This window comes from Chanos chanos, chromosome 1 (genome assembly GCF_902362185.1).
Source record: "Chanos chanos chromosome 1, fChaCha1.1, whole genome shotgun sequence".
NCBI classification, from domain to species: Eukaryota; Metazoa; Chordata; class Actinopteri; order Gonorynchiformes; family Chanidae; genus Chanos; species Chanos chanos.
In genome coordinates this window covers 11436643-11453536 of record NC_044495.1, presented here as the reverse complement: position 1 = coordinate 11453536, position 16894 = coordinate 11436643, and the positions used below count along the sequence as shown (strand labels likewise).

Genomic DNA, 16894 nt, shown 5'->3' with positions numbered 1-16894 from the left:
AATCACAAACCTTTCCTCCTGATCACCTGGGGTGCATCATCTACTGATGAAAAAGGATACAGTTTCAGCAATCATAGGTTGTATCAAAGTAAGACAGAGCTAAAGTATAATTTTCAAAACAGCTTAGAGGGAAAATACTTGCAGAGCATATAAGAAACATTGTATATACAGTAATTACACAGGATGCACAGCTGTGGTTCTGTTATGTAGTGATAATTTACCTTTGTCTGCCATGAGAATGTTGGAGAGATAAGACAGAAACATATTCCTCTTATCTGTAATTTCCTCAACAGCATCAGTCACAACTTTCATTGGATCAAAGGTAATGTCAGTAATGCCACCTGGAAAGAAAAATGTGAAGATGGAGTAGCATGTTCTCAGTTTTCAAATGAGGCTGCGTTTTCTGATGTTATATATTTTCAGTCACTTCATATGCTGAGATACCTTTTTCTCCTGAAAACTGGTTCGACAGGAAAGTCAGTGTTGTGTCCTTCAACTCAATGACTTCTTGGAATATATTGTTGATGAATTCAAAGTTCATTTTTGAGATCCAAACTGAGAATTTAACAGATGGGTTCAGTTTTTTACTGTGCATTGTCAGCCATTTGTCGTGTATCAGGGTTTACAAAATTGAAACATCTTGAGGAATTTCAAATTTAGCTTTTATACTTCAGTGTACCAAGTATCTTTTTAGCTACTGGGACCTACCTGTGATGTTTTCAGACATGCCTGAAAGATAGTTTAAGATAGTCTTTATAATGTTTATGACTCCCCCCACTACTTCATCTGTCATTTCCAGTGGATAGAAGAACACTGCATTTGTGGCATCTGAGCAGGGATGAAACAACATCATTAAAAAATAATCAATCACAAAAGAATTGGTCAATTTTGATAAATCAGTAATTAGACAAAAAACTTCTTTTACAATATCAACACAAAGCCTGTGGTGAGATATTAGCAGTATGGTATGTTTCTAAGCATTTTATACACTACTAGTGAGTTTACACAATCATCAAATGATACTTAACATTTTTCTCAAAATTTTCTGTAAATTAACAGTTTATGTTACTCTAGAAATAGACTGAGATTAACATCCAGACATTTTGTTGATATATTTCTTATTAATGAAAGAGTGGATTCAAGAAACTCAAATGTATGTTATAATGTTGAATGAAAATATTTAGGAATCAATTGGATTACCTTCAAACACATCAAAAGAATAGACGATAGGCCATCTAATCCAGTCTGTGATTTCATCTAGTGTCTCTCCACCAAGTCTCATGAAATCAGTGAACACGACATGAATACTCTCTATGAGGAAAAAAATAAGCAGTATACTTTATTATGTACTTTTCTTTTCTTTTCTTTTCTTTTCTTTTCTTTTCTTTTCTTGTTTTGTCTTGTAAATGAATGGTAAATTCACTTTCTCTCCTGCTAAATTATCTCTGAGATTATTTACACAATCACATTTGTTGAGTGTAGATTCTGTAAAAACAAAACACTTCTTCAGTGTTAATAATAAAAAAGAAATTTTTGCTGGAGTATATGGAATCATTAAAACACTGGAAAACAGTGCTTGCTCTCATTACTAATTGTTAATCTGTAAGTGTTAATGGATTTAATAATTAGGAAATTTTATACTGGAGAACAACACTTGCACATGTGTGGTGTGATCAGCCAGCAGCAAAGTGTCTTTTTTAGTCATTAAACAACATATACACATAAACCTATAGACTTAAGCTGGCCTAAGACTTTAGAATTGCTTTGATCATGAAATATAAGTTATAAGTCCAGTGAAAAATGTAAATTTATCCATGCCTTTCCCATTCACAGAATATTAGTCAATTGTTGATTTTTATATACATCTGAAAGCAGGTATTTGGCATAACATCCACTGCCAAGACTTTCTTGAACGGCACACCCACATGACTGACAAAGACAGGATCCGAAAGCTAACCTCAGATTGGATCAGATAGGCTATATGGACTAATTCAGAAAACTGATACCGGTATACCCTTGTACTTTTTGCTCTGGATCTGTCTGAAGCAGTCATGGGAACGAAAAAGCTGATATTGTGGCCACAGAGGCACTGCTGTTGCCACAGATAGTTTAATTTTGCCAGACCCATAGTTTCCTTAGTGATTAAATAGCACAGCATCACTAGGCCATTGTAAAAGTACATACCATGGCCACCTAGAATGTCTGATACATATGCCAGAGATATGTCTTTCCATTCTGTAATCCCCTTGGTTACAGTTTCCATTGGATCCAATCTCATGTATTCTAGAGTCATGGTGAAAAGAGCAGGGGATAAAATATTGTCGGCTTGTCCGCCACTCTCTGCAAACTGTGAAAAGGGTTCAACACATACCTTGAGTATCACTAAGAATATCTGTTATACGGGTCATGACCACCTCAGTCCCATCATTAATTCCTTCTACAGCTTTGTTTACTGCTCTCATTGGATCCAAGCTCAGTTCCTGAATGTCTACAAAAAGCAAGCACAGAAAGAAAGTTTTTACGACAAATTTAAAATCCAGGTGATAAGTATGGACATCCCTCTTGATGCATTTGTTGTTGTCATGCTCAGTTATGCAGGACCAAGGCCAAACTTACCAGTAAGCTGGTTATAATTAACTACATTAAACATGACCAAGCCAGCTGTTAACCAGGAGATGAGCAGAGCAATGATGATCACCCATTGGATTGGCCGGTTGAGAACATTCATGAAACCAGTGTTTACAGCCTTTACGGGGTTTGATCTCTTATTCGGGCTGTCAGCTGTGATATTTGGAGTGGACTCCACTTCTGCACCTGTGAGTAAACAGAAGCATGTAAACACTAAAAGCCTTTGTTTGTTTTTTGCTCCACATCCAAATAATGAAATCACCAGCATATGATAGCATGTGATATCAGCTACTAGGGTCTCTGGGTATTTTAGTCAACAAAAATATTGTTAAGGACAAAGTGCTATGTAACACATTTCGTTTGGCAACAATGGATAGTTTAGATAGCAAGCTTTATAGGGGCCCCACGTTTAGGTTCATATGCTTATTCTCTAAAATGAGCGCAAATCACACAAAGTGTCATTATAATCCCTTTACTAGTGAAGCCAACAATTTGTACATCAATGTGTCTTATTTACTGTCTCTTCTTAACAATATTGAGAGTACTACACATGAGGTAAACAACGAAGAACTTATTGGTACTTGCATCTAGTGCACTAAACATGATACCCTGAAACATTTCTGGTGTAGATTTTAAGTGACGACAGCCCATGGAGGGATTAAAATTTAAAAAATACTTCATAAACACATTTTACATAGACCAGTTTTCGTGTTTTACTCAATAAGAAGAAAGTACAAACTGATGTGGGATTTAGGTCTTTTGACAGCAGTCTAAATAGACACTAAAGCTTTTACTTAATTCTTTGATGCTTATTCAGTAATTTATGTTGGATATGTTGGAACATATAGGTGCTTTTTATTGAAAACCAGCTTTGTAATCACACACCAACCTGAAGACAGTGATGTCTTAGGCTGCATGTATCTAATATCCCTCTTGTCCTTTTTAGTCTAAAGCTATTTATCAGGAGACAGCTATTTCTCAGATCAGTTTATTCATTTGGCTAATAAGAATAATTATAATATTAGCATCTCTCAGTCACACCAAAGATATCAATACAAAACATAATGCAATACCTTCAGATGTTTCCATGGTGATGATATGCTGAGATTAGTTTAGTTGATATTCCAGTGTGAAGTGGGAAAACAGGCCCCAATCCGACCCCTGTTGTTTTATGTAGTGGTAAAAACTGGAGTCATCCAAATGGTGTTAGATCTCACGTAGGTTCCTTTCTTTTCCCCCATATAATCCACTGGTTTAAAGTCCCGTTAATACCGGAGAACAGGGCAGGAAGTTTTAGAGTGGTCAGTCCGTCAGCATTGCAGAGGGGAGTGTGGGTTTGATGGTGAAGGGGAGCGATAGAGAGGAGAGGAACAGCGGGCTTAGACAGGGTAGACCACAAATACTCTCTAACAGTTTAGCTAATATTATTGGCCGCTCTCATTGGTATAGGTCGGAAAGCGGTGCAATGGAACTTCAAGGTAACCTTATCCTTGCAGCTCTAGTTTATTCTTAGCTGGTGTTCCCTGCACCAGCTGCGCTCTGGCTTGCCTTTTTTGGGTCTGGGGGAGTGATCAGCTCATGGAACTCTATAGCCAGCAAAAAGAGAGGAGCCATTATCACGTGTTGAAAAGGGCCAAAATGTCATTGAATTTGGCATGTACCGCAGTCAGAACATTTTAAATGCGTTGAGAGCAGGATTGTCTCTTCACGTCATTTCGTCACTTCCTCATGTTTTGATCCTTCATGGTTCATACAGCGGGCATAATCTGCATACAGTTTAAAATAATTTAATGCAAATTGTCCAGTGCTTGACTTTCAAGGTCAAATAAGTGTGCTGCATTATATTTAGATAAAGATTTAATCTCTCTAAAACTGATTAAGTCTCAGAGGATACATTTTCAGCGGCAATTTAATTCAGCATATCCAAAAGTAACTGGATATGTGATCTATTTTTAACTGAATACTCATACTGTAGCCATATGCATTTGTCTCTGTGTTTTAATAGAGTTAGTTTTACTTGGTACTAACCATAATGATAGTCTTCTAATGAATGTTCGTGGAGATGTCGGGATAAACATCAATTTATTACAACAGTTTGAAAAGGCAGGCATATAATTTGCGTCTGCCGCACTCGTGTAGTCAGTGCCTTGTACTTACTATAAAGTCAGTCTTGTTTTTTACTTTGTCTTGGTGGTAGAGCCCTCTATTGGACAAAAAGGGCATTACTAAATAGTTTGTGTTATTCTACTTCAAATGTTTATCCTAAACAGGTAGATCCGGGTGAGCTACTTTTCCAGTTTATAACTATGATATATTTCAAGTGTTTTAAATGATTTTGGTCTTATTACAGTTTATAGAACAGCTAATGGAAATTCTGAATGTGGAAAATGCTATGTATTTCATAACTGGTGCAGAAATACAAGAAGAGATGACATCCAGAATTGAGTATGAGTCTTTATTCAAAAAACTTCTGTGCATTAAACAAAACAAAGCAATTAAAACCAGATGCTCGGGGACCAACCCATACACTAAATTTCCATGAATTAATCAAATATAGATGATACAAAAATAAACATGTAAAAATGATCATGATGTTGGAGTTCAATACAAATGCTGCACAAAGAGTCAAAAAGGACTCAAATAACAAAAATTAAGACATGTCCCACGGAGGGACATAAATTAGGAACACAACGCAAAGCAGGCTAGCCTTTAGGGGGTATGTTAAGTAATAATATAACCACTATGTACTTTTTTTCCCATAAGTTACTTTTATGATGCATTTCAGTGATGATTCTCATTTCTCTCACAACGTTAATGATGTTGACAGTTTGTCTTTAAGCAAAGAGAGCTGCAGGTACGATGAAGCTTAATGCCCACAGACCTTGATACAAATGTGTGACGCATATATTGTCGTGTCAAAAACCACCAAAATCAATGGCTAAAAAGGAAATACTCTTGTTCTAAGCAGCAAAAAAGTTAAACAGAACTAATTAAGCTCTTCTGAAAAGCAGGTGCAAAAAATTAGTTGAAGCACCGATGCAGATGAATTCTGTGAAAATATCACAGTGACATTTTCTTAGGAAGAGGGCGTGCTGTGACATGTCTAGTTGTTAGAACATACATTTGATAAATGTTTTTTTCAGTAATCTGTAAAAGAGGTTGGTCAACATCCTGTTGAAATATTCATTGTCTATTAATGATTTCCAGAATCATTACAATCACTAAAACAAATATTCATACTGGTTTTCCAAACCATGCTTGCTAAGAGCTGTAATTGCTTCCTCATCTAGGGTAAAAACCGAAAATAACATTATAAAAATTAAAACAAAAGAAAAAAAAGCCATACGGGAGGTAAGGAAACGCACTGCTCATATGTACACTAAATATGCCTCAGGCTTTTTTTTTTTTTATCATTAAACATGATAAAAATGATTCCCTTTCAGACGTTTCTAAGAGGCCATGAAGATCGGCGGGACCTCCAAAAATACTATTTGGCTTAACTGAAAATGCTAAATAAATGTCCTTTTCAGTGGAGCATGGCATGTGTCAGATATTGAATGGAGTAGCAAGAAATCTGGAAGCTTTTACTGTCAAAAGGGCACTCTTTCAGTCTGTTATGGCATTCCAAATTCTGGGACACTTCAGCTTTTAAAGGTTGTCTCCTGGTTGGTATTGTGGTTCAGTGGCAGTGAAGTAGTCCTCCAAGAATGCCTGCAGATACTCAAAGGTGGGTCTCTCTTCTGGCTCCCTCCTCCAGCACTGAATCATGAGCTCATGTAGTGAGATGGGGCAGTCCTGAGGACAGGGCATTCTGTAGCCACGTTCCACCTGCTCTAGTACCTCTCGGTTATTCATCCCTAAAAATATAGAAAGCCTACAGTTAGCACGATGCTAACATTCTCATTGCATGATAAAGTGAAATAGGGCTAAACTGACAAATAGAGGATGTCCATGAGATCTAAACAGATGATCTCTCGATTTGGTCTGGGTTTTTTTTTTTTGTGTTTAAATGTATCTGTTACCACCGTGCTTTACCTGGATAGGGAACACGTCCTTTTGTGACAAGTTCTGTGAGCAGTATCCCGAAAGACCAAACATCAGATTTGATGGTAAACCTCCCATAGAGTGCTGCCTCTGGGGCAGTCCACTTGATAGGGAACTTTGCACCTACAACATCAGTTTACAGATGAGTTAGCAGTTCATGTCTGTAAAAGACTACACGCAAGCCGGGAGAAATACAAGCCTTCTCTATGACTCAGCCAGTAATTCAATTTTGGGTAGCGGATTTCTATCAAATTAGATGCTGAGTTTGGTTTTTACTTTTTAGTTTCTTACACTGTGATATGTAATGTGAGAAACCTTGCAAGTATACTTAAGATACTACAATGCATAGATACAAAAGGAAACAATACACTGCACTGTGCGAGCAGAGAAGAGTCATCATGGCTTTGGACTTGAGCACCAGTATAATGTATCAAGAAACTTTAAAAACATTTACTGCTGAACAAAAGATCACTTTGACAGAATAAAAAGGGTCTGTAGAGATTGTGTTACTCTAACAATAGACGGGAATAAAGCCTTCTTTCAGTTTCCTTTAGATTAGCCTGTGTGACATCCTCACCTTGTCGAGCTGTGTACTCATTGTCTTCTATCAGTCTAGCAAGCCCAAAGTCAGCAATCTTGCACACTAAGCCATCACCCACAAGAATGTTGGCAGACCTCAGATCTCTGTGTATGTAGTTCATTCTTTCAATATAAGCCATGCCTGCAGCAACCTATGAGAAGAAATGGATATACTATTCAACTTCAGCATCTTAGTTCAGATGATGACTCAACCTTTACAGGGGTGTCTTACTTCAGAGCCCAGGAAATCAGAATTACACCACAGCAGTGTACAAACCTGAGCTGCCATGTCAACTAAATTTGGCAGTTTAAGTCCTCGGCCTTCACCATCCTTTAAGAAATCCAGCAAGCTCCCTAAAAGAATGATGGAACACATTTTTAATTTAACTGTGTGACTGTCTGACTCTGTATTGAATTCTCTGAATATTGCACAGTTATTACGTGACACCAGCGTAGCATCACCTTTGCTCATGTATTCTGTAACGATATAGATAGGCTCTTCAGATACCACAGCATATAGCTGCACAAGTTTGTCATGCCTCAGTTTTTTCATGATCTGAGCTTCCTCCAGGAAAGATTCTGGTGACATGGTGCCTGGCTTCAGAGTCTTCACTGCCACTTTGGTGGTTCCATTCCAGGTGCCTGCAATTGGGAAAACAAATGACACATTTAGAGAAGCATTACAGATGTTCCTGTCTCAGCTAAAATGTACACTCTCACACACATACACACACACACACGGAGAGAGAGGCACAAATATGCACACACAAAAAAACATAACATTCTCCAAGTATTATAAATATTTATACATAAAGCTTTTAAATGTTTACTCATGTTTGTACATTTGTATGATTTTTTTCGACATTCGTCATTATTCAACTGCCAGAAAGTCAAATGGAGACTTACCCATCCAGACCTCTCCAAACTGTCCGTTCCCCAGTCGCTTGATAAGCTGCAATGACTCCCGTGCTATCTCCCACACATCTTTGGTTTTAACAGACAGATCAGCGAGGCGGGGCATCCCTTTGTGGCACGGAACGATTAAACGACAGCACAGCCCCGCAGCCCTCGCTGAACCCAAAGATCAGATTAAAGAGTAGAAATTAGGGTAACTCTGACAGAACTGATACCGATTTATCTTCAGATCTCTAAAATTTCTATATATTTTACTGCATATCATACAAGTAATAATACTGCAAGTTTATCACTATTGGTTAACTCAAATTTACCTGAGTAATGGTGTACAAGCTGTTGCAAAGTCTCAAACTGAGCTCTAGTGGTAATGTAATAACCTCCATTGTCAAGTTTACGGATTTTGTAGTGCTTCACATGGTCTCCTTTGATGTCATCCCAATCCAGAATGGACAATGAGTAAGCTCCTGACAGACATGACAGGCAACACAAATGCAGCCCATAAGGTCACATAACGTCTGTGAGTGGATGGACTATCGATACTGCTTTCCATTTTACAATACAGTCCTGAAGTTATCAGTCTTCTATTCGAATTGTAGACACTTCAGTTTTTGTTTACAGAGATTTAGGTACAGGTTTCTCTATAATGCAGTTACCTTTAGTGGTTTCACTCTCCCTGATGAGGAATGTACCCCTCGGGTTTCCATTGGACAGTAGCTGTCTCTCTGCATCCTTTCGGCCTAGTTTACCAAAGTACCAGCTACACAGGGAAGTATACAAAAATTGTAATAATTTTTGGTGTTATAAATGGCTTTTAGTGATCTTGAAAGGACCTCAAGTCAAATATGGGAATATTGTATGAGGGCATTTAAAATGTCATGAGCCGTAGAGCAATACAGTTTTACTGCTGGTCATTCACAACTGTCAGTCTTTTTGAGTGTGAAAACAAAACTTACTCCTCCGCTTGGATGGAGTCCACTGGAGCTACATAATTACTGGGAATGTAACCTGTTCCACCTGTTGTAAGAGAGCGAGCCTCCCACCAGTCTCCCTCACTGAAAGAGTTTGATACATTCAGAGGCAAATGTTAAATAAAGGCTGTTTTATATGACAAAACCTTTGTATCCTCAATCCTGTTTAGAATCATCAATATTTTGGGATCATTGTGTCTTCTTACTGCAAATGCAAATCGAAAAACTTTGCAGGGTAAAGAGATATAAGTTTTCAATTTAAACAGCTCTAGCACTATCAGTGTCAGCACAGAAACACAACTCCAAAGTGTCAATTGTAGCAGGTGATACAATGGAGTAGACTGTCGTAATGAACAGATATTTGAAACAACTCTTATTGGTGCTAGTTCAGAGCGTGAGATAAACGAAAGGAATGGCATTCTCTGCTACATGCATACTTGTCTAGGACTAATTGTTTTCCCAAGGCTTTTTTTTTAGATGCCTTTACACTCACGTGTTATTAAGAATTTGAAATTTCTCTCCTTTCCTGAAGCTGAGGTCATCCTCTGTCCTTGCTTCATAGTCATAAAGTGCTACAAAGAGCGTCACTCCTGTAAAAGACATGGAAAACAGATAAAAGTAGTTAACATTCATGGGAAAAGGCATCTCAAGGTGACAAAATGACACCAATACAAAATGCAAGACCATAAAACAATACAACAACAACAATAATAAAAAAAGATACAAACATCCAACAACTGTATTACAATCCACTGTATGGATAGCCCATTAAAGCTGGGGCCGTTGAGTCAGTTCATCATTGATATCTTAAAGAAAATATTTTTATGGCATTGCTGGCATAAAATATTTTGAATGGTTGATGAATCAACAAAGTTAATACAAGCAGTTGCTGTGAGTTTAACCTGTTCCGCCTCGAGAGCGTAGAGTTCCAGAGTGTGATGAGGAGTTCACTCCACCAAAGACTGTCACCCCTTGACTGACGGGTGCATGGAAGTTGTTGTAGTTTGGAATAGTGGTGACTCCAAAGCTTGGATAGTGTTGTGGTGTTGGGTCGGCCCCATAGCGGTAACCTGCGTGTTGCGTGATGCTGGTCTCTCTGTCGTCCGTGAGTTTGGTTGCCTCTTTGTCCTTACATTGTACACAGCCCATTATCTATACTCTATGGAGTAAGAGAGGAAGGTAGTATCATCTACACCACAACACACTAACATGATTATGTCAATGATTCAGCATCTTTTTCTTTTTGGAGAAGTTCAGGTAAACCACAATCTTTATGTTTGTCACAATCCGTGATAAACCATGATCTAAGATCATTTATCCGGTAGGCAGTTTTAAACATGTGATGGTGTTAATATTATATTATATCCTACTTCGAAAAGGATCCATTATAACTATTAGTTCCTTGTAATTCAATATTCAATGTATTACTTATTCAGTGTTATTTCATAGCACCAATGTTTTCCAATGTTTTTTCTTGTTTACATTTTCAAATTTAGTGAGTATAACAAAATGCACAAATCTCAAGGGCTAACTAAGACCATCTGTAAAGAAAAATGCTGCTTTCATTTTTGTGAAACTGAAATTTCACAAAAATTATATGGAACGTATTGCAATGACTAGACTACGTCTTTGTTTTGTTTTTTTTGTATGTTTGTTAGTTTTTTTTTTTTTACCATCAGAAAAGAAATCACTGTTGAGACACTAAACACTATGAGTGGCACAGTAAATCAAAATAGTTTTGATTGTCTTGTGGTTGTTACTGAACATGAGTATTTTTTGTTGAAAAACATAAATGTCCTTGATTAAAAACACCGTAAATACAATGGCAGTGTGGATTATATAATACACTATGAGCATATGTGTCAAAACGGGTGAACTTCCCCTTTAAGTAAAGCAGAATCTCCTCAGCTACAGGATGGAATAGTAATGTGTGTAAAAAGAAAATGCAAACAGATGTCCATTAAACATACCACAGCAAGCCCTGGAGTATTTGCATTCCATTTTGTAAAAGAAGGAATGAAAACTTCTACAGTTGGTTCCCTGGCTAACCTAGACAATATAAAATGCTACCCCGCCCACCAAATGGTCTGATTAACATACACAATGCTATAAATTTAAATGTTGTGATGGCACTGCATATCTGCCTGAGAATATCTCCACACATAATTTCATAACTGTTTACACTGTGGCCTAATCAACAGCTTGCATTTTCAAGACACTTTTTAAAGACAAGTATGGAGTTATGCAAATGTCAACATCTAAAATAGATTCAGTGATTATCTGCTTGCTTTGTGTGCTGGGTTGTCCGTTTGTTCCTTATAGTCATACATGAGGCAAATGGGAACTTGACAGGAAGAAAATTGTATTAACAGGTTGTTGATTACACACAAGAGAATTTGCCAAATTATGAGCTTCACACATGTTCCATACATTCACATAGGTGAAAAAGTTCATTCAGACTGACTCACTCACAAACTGTTCAATCAACCAGGTAATTCCTATTCCTTTAAAAGAATGAGAAATGTCTCATTAGTGTTGTGTTAATTCATAGTGATTGACAAAATTGATAATAATTACAAACATTTGATCATTTAACAAGGACAAAAGGAGACATACTCCGAGCTTCTGTATAGACAAAGCCATTTTTGAGAAATGGAAAATCAATATGAATATTATGATATGAGAAGGGTAAATATAAGCCTGCAGCTTATAGTTATTCATTGATCCCTGAGTGGCAACTTTCATAAGTCAATTAGGCCTCATATTTATATAGAAAATGACATATGTTTTGTTTAATTTACACACCATAATCTTGTTCATTTGTTCACTACCACCAGTTATGTGACCTGTGACTGAACAGAATGAAATCTGAATGTTCAAACTTTATCCCTTCACTGTTTCAGGGCAATTAGGAGTCTAATCAGAAATTAGCCTCCTACCTACAGCATTTTTGAGTGAAGACAAACAACCTGTCATAGACATCAGCTGATACAGCTCAGTTTCAGGCAGATGATGCTGCAAATTAAAATAATAATAACGATGATAAAAAAAACCTCAATCATCAAGTTTCTTATCATCATTATGTAATATTAGGATGTTTGTTATTTTGAATTTACCCTGAATAAGAAGAACACTCATTCTAGTATATTAGGATTGAGGCCTAATTCCTCTCAATTGAGCTCATGATGCCATGTCTGCTGCGCATCATTCCCTGCTGCAAGAAAGCAGCATTGTAGACTAGGGAGCATGCATCACACGGTCCTCTATGGATAACCATCACGCCTGTTACCTCTTCACTGATGAAGGGAATTTCCCCTAATATCTCCCATCCTTACAGAAGGGTCTTTTCAAGATTGTGTCGATTAACTCAAAAGAAAAATGCCTCTCATCTTTTCAATTAACTTGAATTTGTGAGGGATACGAAGCGGCTGCACCAAGTATATCAAAATACGAGACAAATGCTTACCATGCTTACCATGAAAGAAGCCGTCTTAAATGTGTATCACAGCTGAGAGATCATCGATAAGATATAATCTGTAGATGTATACCTGTCAATTTTTCTTTTATTATTGTGAAAATAACAACATAGCCCTTGACGGTTCAGACTGCTCCTGTCGCCGAGCGTAACAGATGATGGCGTAGCCGAGGCGGATTCTCAAGGGACCGGTCTGTTATTGACAACGCTTAAAGCCAATCAGGTTACTAGGAACACGCCTGCGTGCGGTATCTGAAGGACTACCTTCTTTATAGTTTTGTTGTTCACAGACAGAGCATGGGCAATAAATTGTGGGTTGTATACAAAAACGACAAAATGTTAAAATTCACTTCTGATAGCAGGCGAGTTTGATTTTTGGTAAGATGGTGCACTCCATATTTTGGTTGCTGCTAAGGTAACCGTTCACAATCGGCTGCTTTTTGTCAGACGCGTCCTGCAATTTGCCGTTGTAAAACATCAGTGCGCCGTCGTTCTATGTTTACATTGTCGCCAAGGGTTTATAATCTGGCCACTGTAAACTTCTGGACCATGTCGCTAAATCAGAATGAGTAATAAGAAGACGTAGTTAGAAGAGACGCCTGTTACTGTTAATGTTTGCCCCTGTCATTTTCTGAGAAATTTCTTGGATGTTTATACAGATTGTGATGAAAAGGCGAAGAACAATCGCAAAATCACAGAAAATCATTTAAATATCTTTTCGATTATTCTGTGTAATCAGTCTCTAAAAGATGATGGGGTGTACTGAGCCCGTGACTTCAGAACGATTTTATGGAGTCAGCTCTTGTTTTCCGATGAGTTCTTTTAGAAATCCAGTAAAAGGGAGACCTGTTTTAGTAGGACATCTCCCTAAACCTAGTGTTCATATTTCTCTAAGTTACCACGAGCAGAATTAATTAAAATAATTTTGTTTCAGATTGACTGAAATTAACTTTATTAATCTGTCAAGACGTCTAAATCAAATTTGCTGCTTTGCTAAATTTGCTACTTTTAGAGTGAAAAATAGTTACAATTTTGGCCTAGGTACACTGGAGAGTAACATGGATCTTTGTTAAGCAATAGTGTTGCTGTTGTTGCAGTACTAAGCCACTCTGAGCAGTTGCTATGGAAATATGAGTTAGCTATGTGAGGTGAAAACAATGTTGCAGACCATAAGAGAGGGCAGAAAAAGATAAGACTTAGACTAACAATAAACTTTGACTGAATATGGGTCATTATACCATGTTTTTATTCGACAATATGCTGTAGTGACACAGCAATAAACTAGCCAAAATTATAATCCGTTTGCCTCAAGGAGGTAATGACTGATTAGACAGTTTCATGACTCATCTTGGGACATATTTATATACACTAATTTAAGCAGACTACAATTTAAATTTTGAATATAACATTCACTAGTTGCTGGATGCATAGATATCTATCTCTTGTTCCATCCTCCTTGTCTAGCACTAAAACTCCACCCTTGGTTTCAGAGAGACTTTTGATTGGTTCAAACAGCTTTTCTATGTCGTCATCAACATTTGGGCGTAGTACCTCGCATCTCATTAACAAAAGAGGCGATTTCTTTATCGTATTTTTTTTAATCGCCAGCAATTAAATTAGTTTTATACGGTGAATTGTTCAAAGCATCGTCCATTTTTTGTCACCAATTTGTCTGCGGTCTGTGTCGCGGTATTTTTAAACAGGAACGTTCTCTGTATCAAGCACGCTTCTGGAGAAGAAGCTCGCGGTCTTTGTTCATTCATTTGATCTGCTGAGATTCTTTGTTGAAGTGAAAGCATGGGAGCTCAAACCTCTAAGACCGGTGCAAAAGATGAAACTGCCACCGAAAAATCGTCTGAGGCAGTTGCTAAAACAAACGGACAGGTAATTACTGGCTGAATTATTATGACAGAGTGTTAAACGGTATTAGGATTTTGAATAGACACAAAACGGTGCCTGGACAATGAACAGGCTTTATAAGAATTGTTCGGCGCAAACACTCTGTATCAAACATCGACACAGTATTTTCTCTTAGTTTACAAATGTATTTTCCTTTAAATGATCGGAGTTGGAAAGATATTTTAAGGAAGCTATAAATAAATAATTTTTAAAATTGACGTTATAGTGCCGTAGTAATGTTATTTTACAGCGAGTTAAGTATTTCCATCTGTCTTTTTTGTTGTATGACAATTTTCAGAACAGCCATTTTCATGGTTAGCCTACTTAATGCCTCCCGTCCCTATTTTAAAATTATTGAGCGGGAATATCGGCAGTGCTATTTTCACGCAGAGCCATTTCAATGAAACCACCACGCCTTTGTTACAGAATATGGATGAAATCTGACATGAACTCCAATATTCTGTTTTTGAAAAAAAATAAAATTATAGATGTACCGGATTTTAAGATAGATGAAGCCATTTTCTCTTCGATGCAACTCGAGTAATTCACGTGGAGTGCACATAATATCGTTTTAGTTAGTGCTGTGTGACTGGTGGTTCGCAAAATGGCTATACGATGTTCCAGCTGGATCTAAGACAGTTCTTGCCACTGGCAAGTCAGAGAGATGTGTCTCTGAGCAGTAGACACGGAGTTGCCTTAACACTGTTGCCTGCCTCCGAGCACCAAGTAGACTGGAAGCTGTTTCCCCCAATACATCGACTATTACCCACACGCCCACAACCATTTTTTTAAACGCCATGCTTGTGTTCTTTACTCCTCCGCACATGTGGTCAACATTCTCTGGAAATACTCCAGATCCAAGTAGCTCAAGATGAACATTGTTACCTCAGTGAAATTGGAAAAGTAAACATTTTATATCATCATAGCCTCTATCAGAAGTGCATAGCACACTCTTATCTTTTGTTCCCAGTATTATACTTGACAAAGGTGGCCAGTGCTAGTGTGATTAGTGTTCCTTCTTGTGTGTACAAAAGCTGGGTCTCTGCTCACAAATACTAATGTTATTGCATTATAAGAGATTTCCAAGTTGATGTAGCATGTTTGTTTGGACATGTCTTCTGTGCCTTGATGCTACCTAGATATAAGGTTTCAGGTCCATAGCTGTTGTAGAGTGTAACTCTTTTCCAATTACATGCTTGTCTTTTTTAAGCATTTTTCGATGATCACTGAGATTCAGGGTATGCATCATAGATTTTTTTTCCAATATGTAAATACCTGATAGTGTGTGTATATTACTTGCTTGTTTACAACAGTGATTATAATTGATGATGGAGTTTGCTGTTATACATTTTCTCAGGAGAATGGGCATGCTAAAACAAATGGAAATACCTCCTCCTCTGAAGATGCATCAAAGGACAAAGATGAGGTGCAGTCCAATGGTAAGTCTTCTGCCGACGCAGAGGCTACAGAGGGAGAAGCGAAAGCAGAGGATGCACCAGCAGAGAAAAGTGGTGCTGAGGAAGACACTCAGAATACTTCTGTAGTCAATGGTGAAGAGGCAGCCAAAACAGAAGATGAAGGAACACCCTCAGCAAGTGGTGAGCCTGCTAAACAGAAGAAACGCTTCTCCTTCAAGAAACCATTTAAACTCAGCGGCTTCTCGTTTAAAAAGAACAACAAGAAGGAAGAGGGGGCTGATGGAGAAGAAGCTGCTGCACCTGCTGAGGATGATAAGGAAAAAGGGGATGGAGAGGCCGCAGGAGAAGAACCGCAGGCCGAAACCACCAATGAAGAGGGAGAGAAGGACGCTCCAACACAGGAGCCCAAACCTGAAGAATCAAGCGGAGGAAGCGAGGCAAAGCCCTCTGAGGAGGTCGCTGCTGAGAAGGCTACCGAGTCTGTAACTGAAGAAAAAGAAGCTGTTGATAATTCTGAGGCCCCTGCCGCCGCCGCCGCCGCTGCTGCTGCAGAGTAAGGATGAAGAATTGTGCAAACTGAACGGCCTGTTTCAGTTGAAGTGTAACATGCACAGATGTGGTGGATTTGTCCAAAACCAATGACATTTTAAAGCTGTTGTTTTCTCCTTTGCAACCATTTCATCCATTCTCACTCTGCTACATTTCCCATGATACTTGTATGAGAGCGTCGGATGGTTTGTTTGTGGGAGAATGATAGACATCCATTCCGCATTTTCTCCAGAGGTATTTGCCACAGTATTGTGTGTGTGTGTGTGTGTGTGGGTGGGTGTGTAAGAGACTTTTTTTTTAAACTTGTGATCATGTAACCTTGTCAGAGTCATGTCAGTGTCATGAAGGGGTATGTTAGATGCAAGGGACAAGTCAGTAAAATGTTAATTGAAATCTTAAGAACCATGTGAAAGGGTCTA

General features: G+C 38.0%; 2 protein-coding genes across 3 annotated transcripts; one reads left to right on the top strand and one right to left on the bottom strand.

The window, feature by feature from the left end:
• Nucleotides 1-6276: 6276 nt before the first annotated feature.
• On the bottom strand, nt 6277-10283 carry fyna (FYN proto-oncogene, Src family tyrosine kinase a). Of its 2 annotated transcripts, XM_030766991.1 has the most exons (11): nt 10037-10283; nt 9628-9724; nt 9120-9218; nt 8820-8923; nt 8481-8630; nt 8158-8322; nt 7714-7893; nt 7529-7605; nt 7250-7403; nt 6664-6795; nt 6277-6485 (listed from the first exon to the last, which is right to left on the bottom strand). In XM_030766991.1, exons 1-11 carry the CDS (start codon nt 10281-10283, stop codon nt 6277-6279), a joined length of 1614 nt encoding a protein of 537 aa, XP_030622851.1. The 2 variants fall into 2 exon arrangements, with proteins under 2 accessions (XP_030622851.1, XP_030622853.1); XM_030766993.1 differs by lacking the exon at nt 8158-8322.
• Nucleotides 10284-14344: 4061 nt separating this feature from the next.
• On the top strand, nt 14345-16483 carry marcksb (myristoylated alanine-rich protein kinase C substrate b). Its single transcript, XM_030789219.1, has 2 exons — nt 14345-14493; nt 15866-16483. The coding sequence occupies exons 1-2, from the start codon at nt 14407-14409 to the stop codon at nt 16481-16483; spliced, it is 705 nt and encodes a 234-aa protein (XP_030645079.1). The 5' UTR covers nt 14345-14406.
• Nucleotides 16484-16894: the final 411 nt, after the last annotated feature.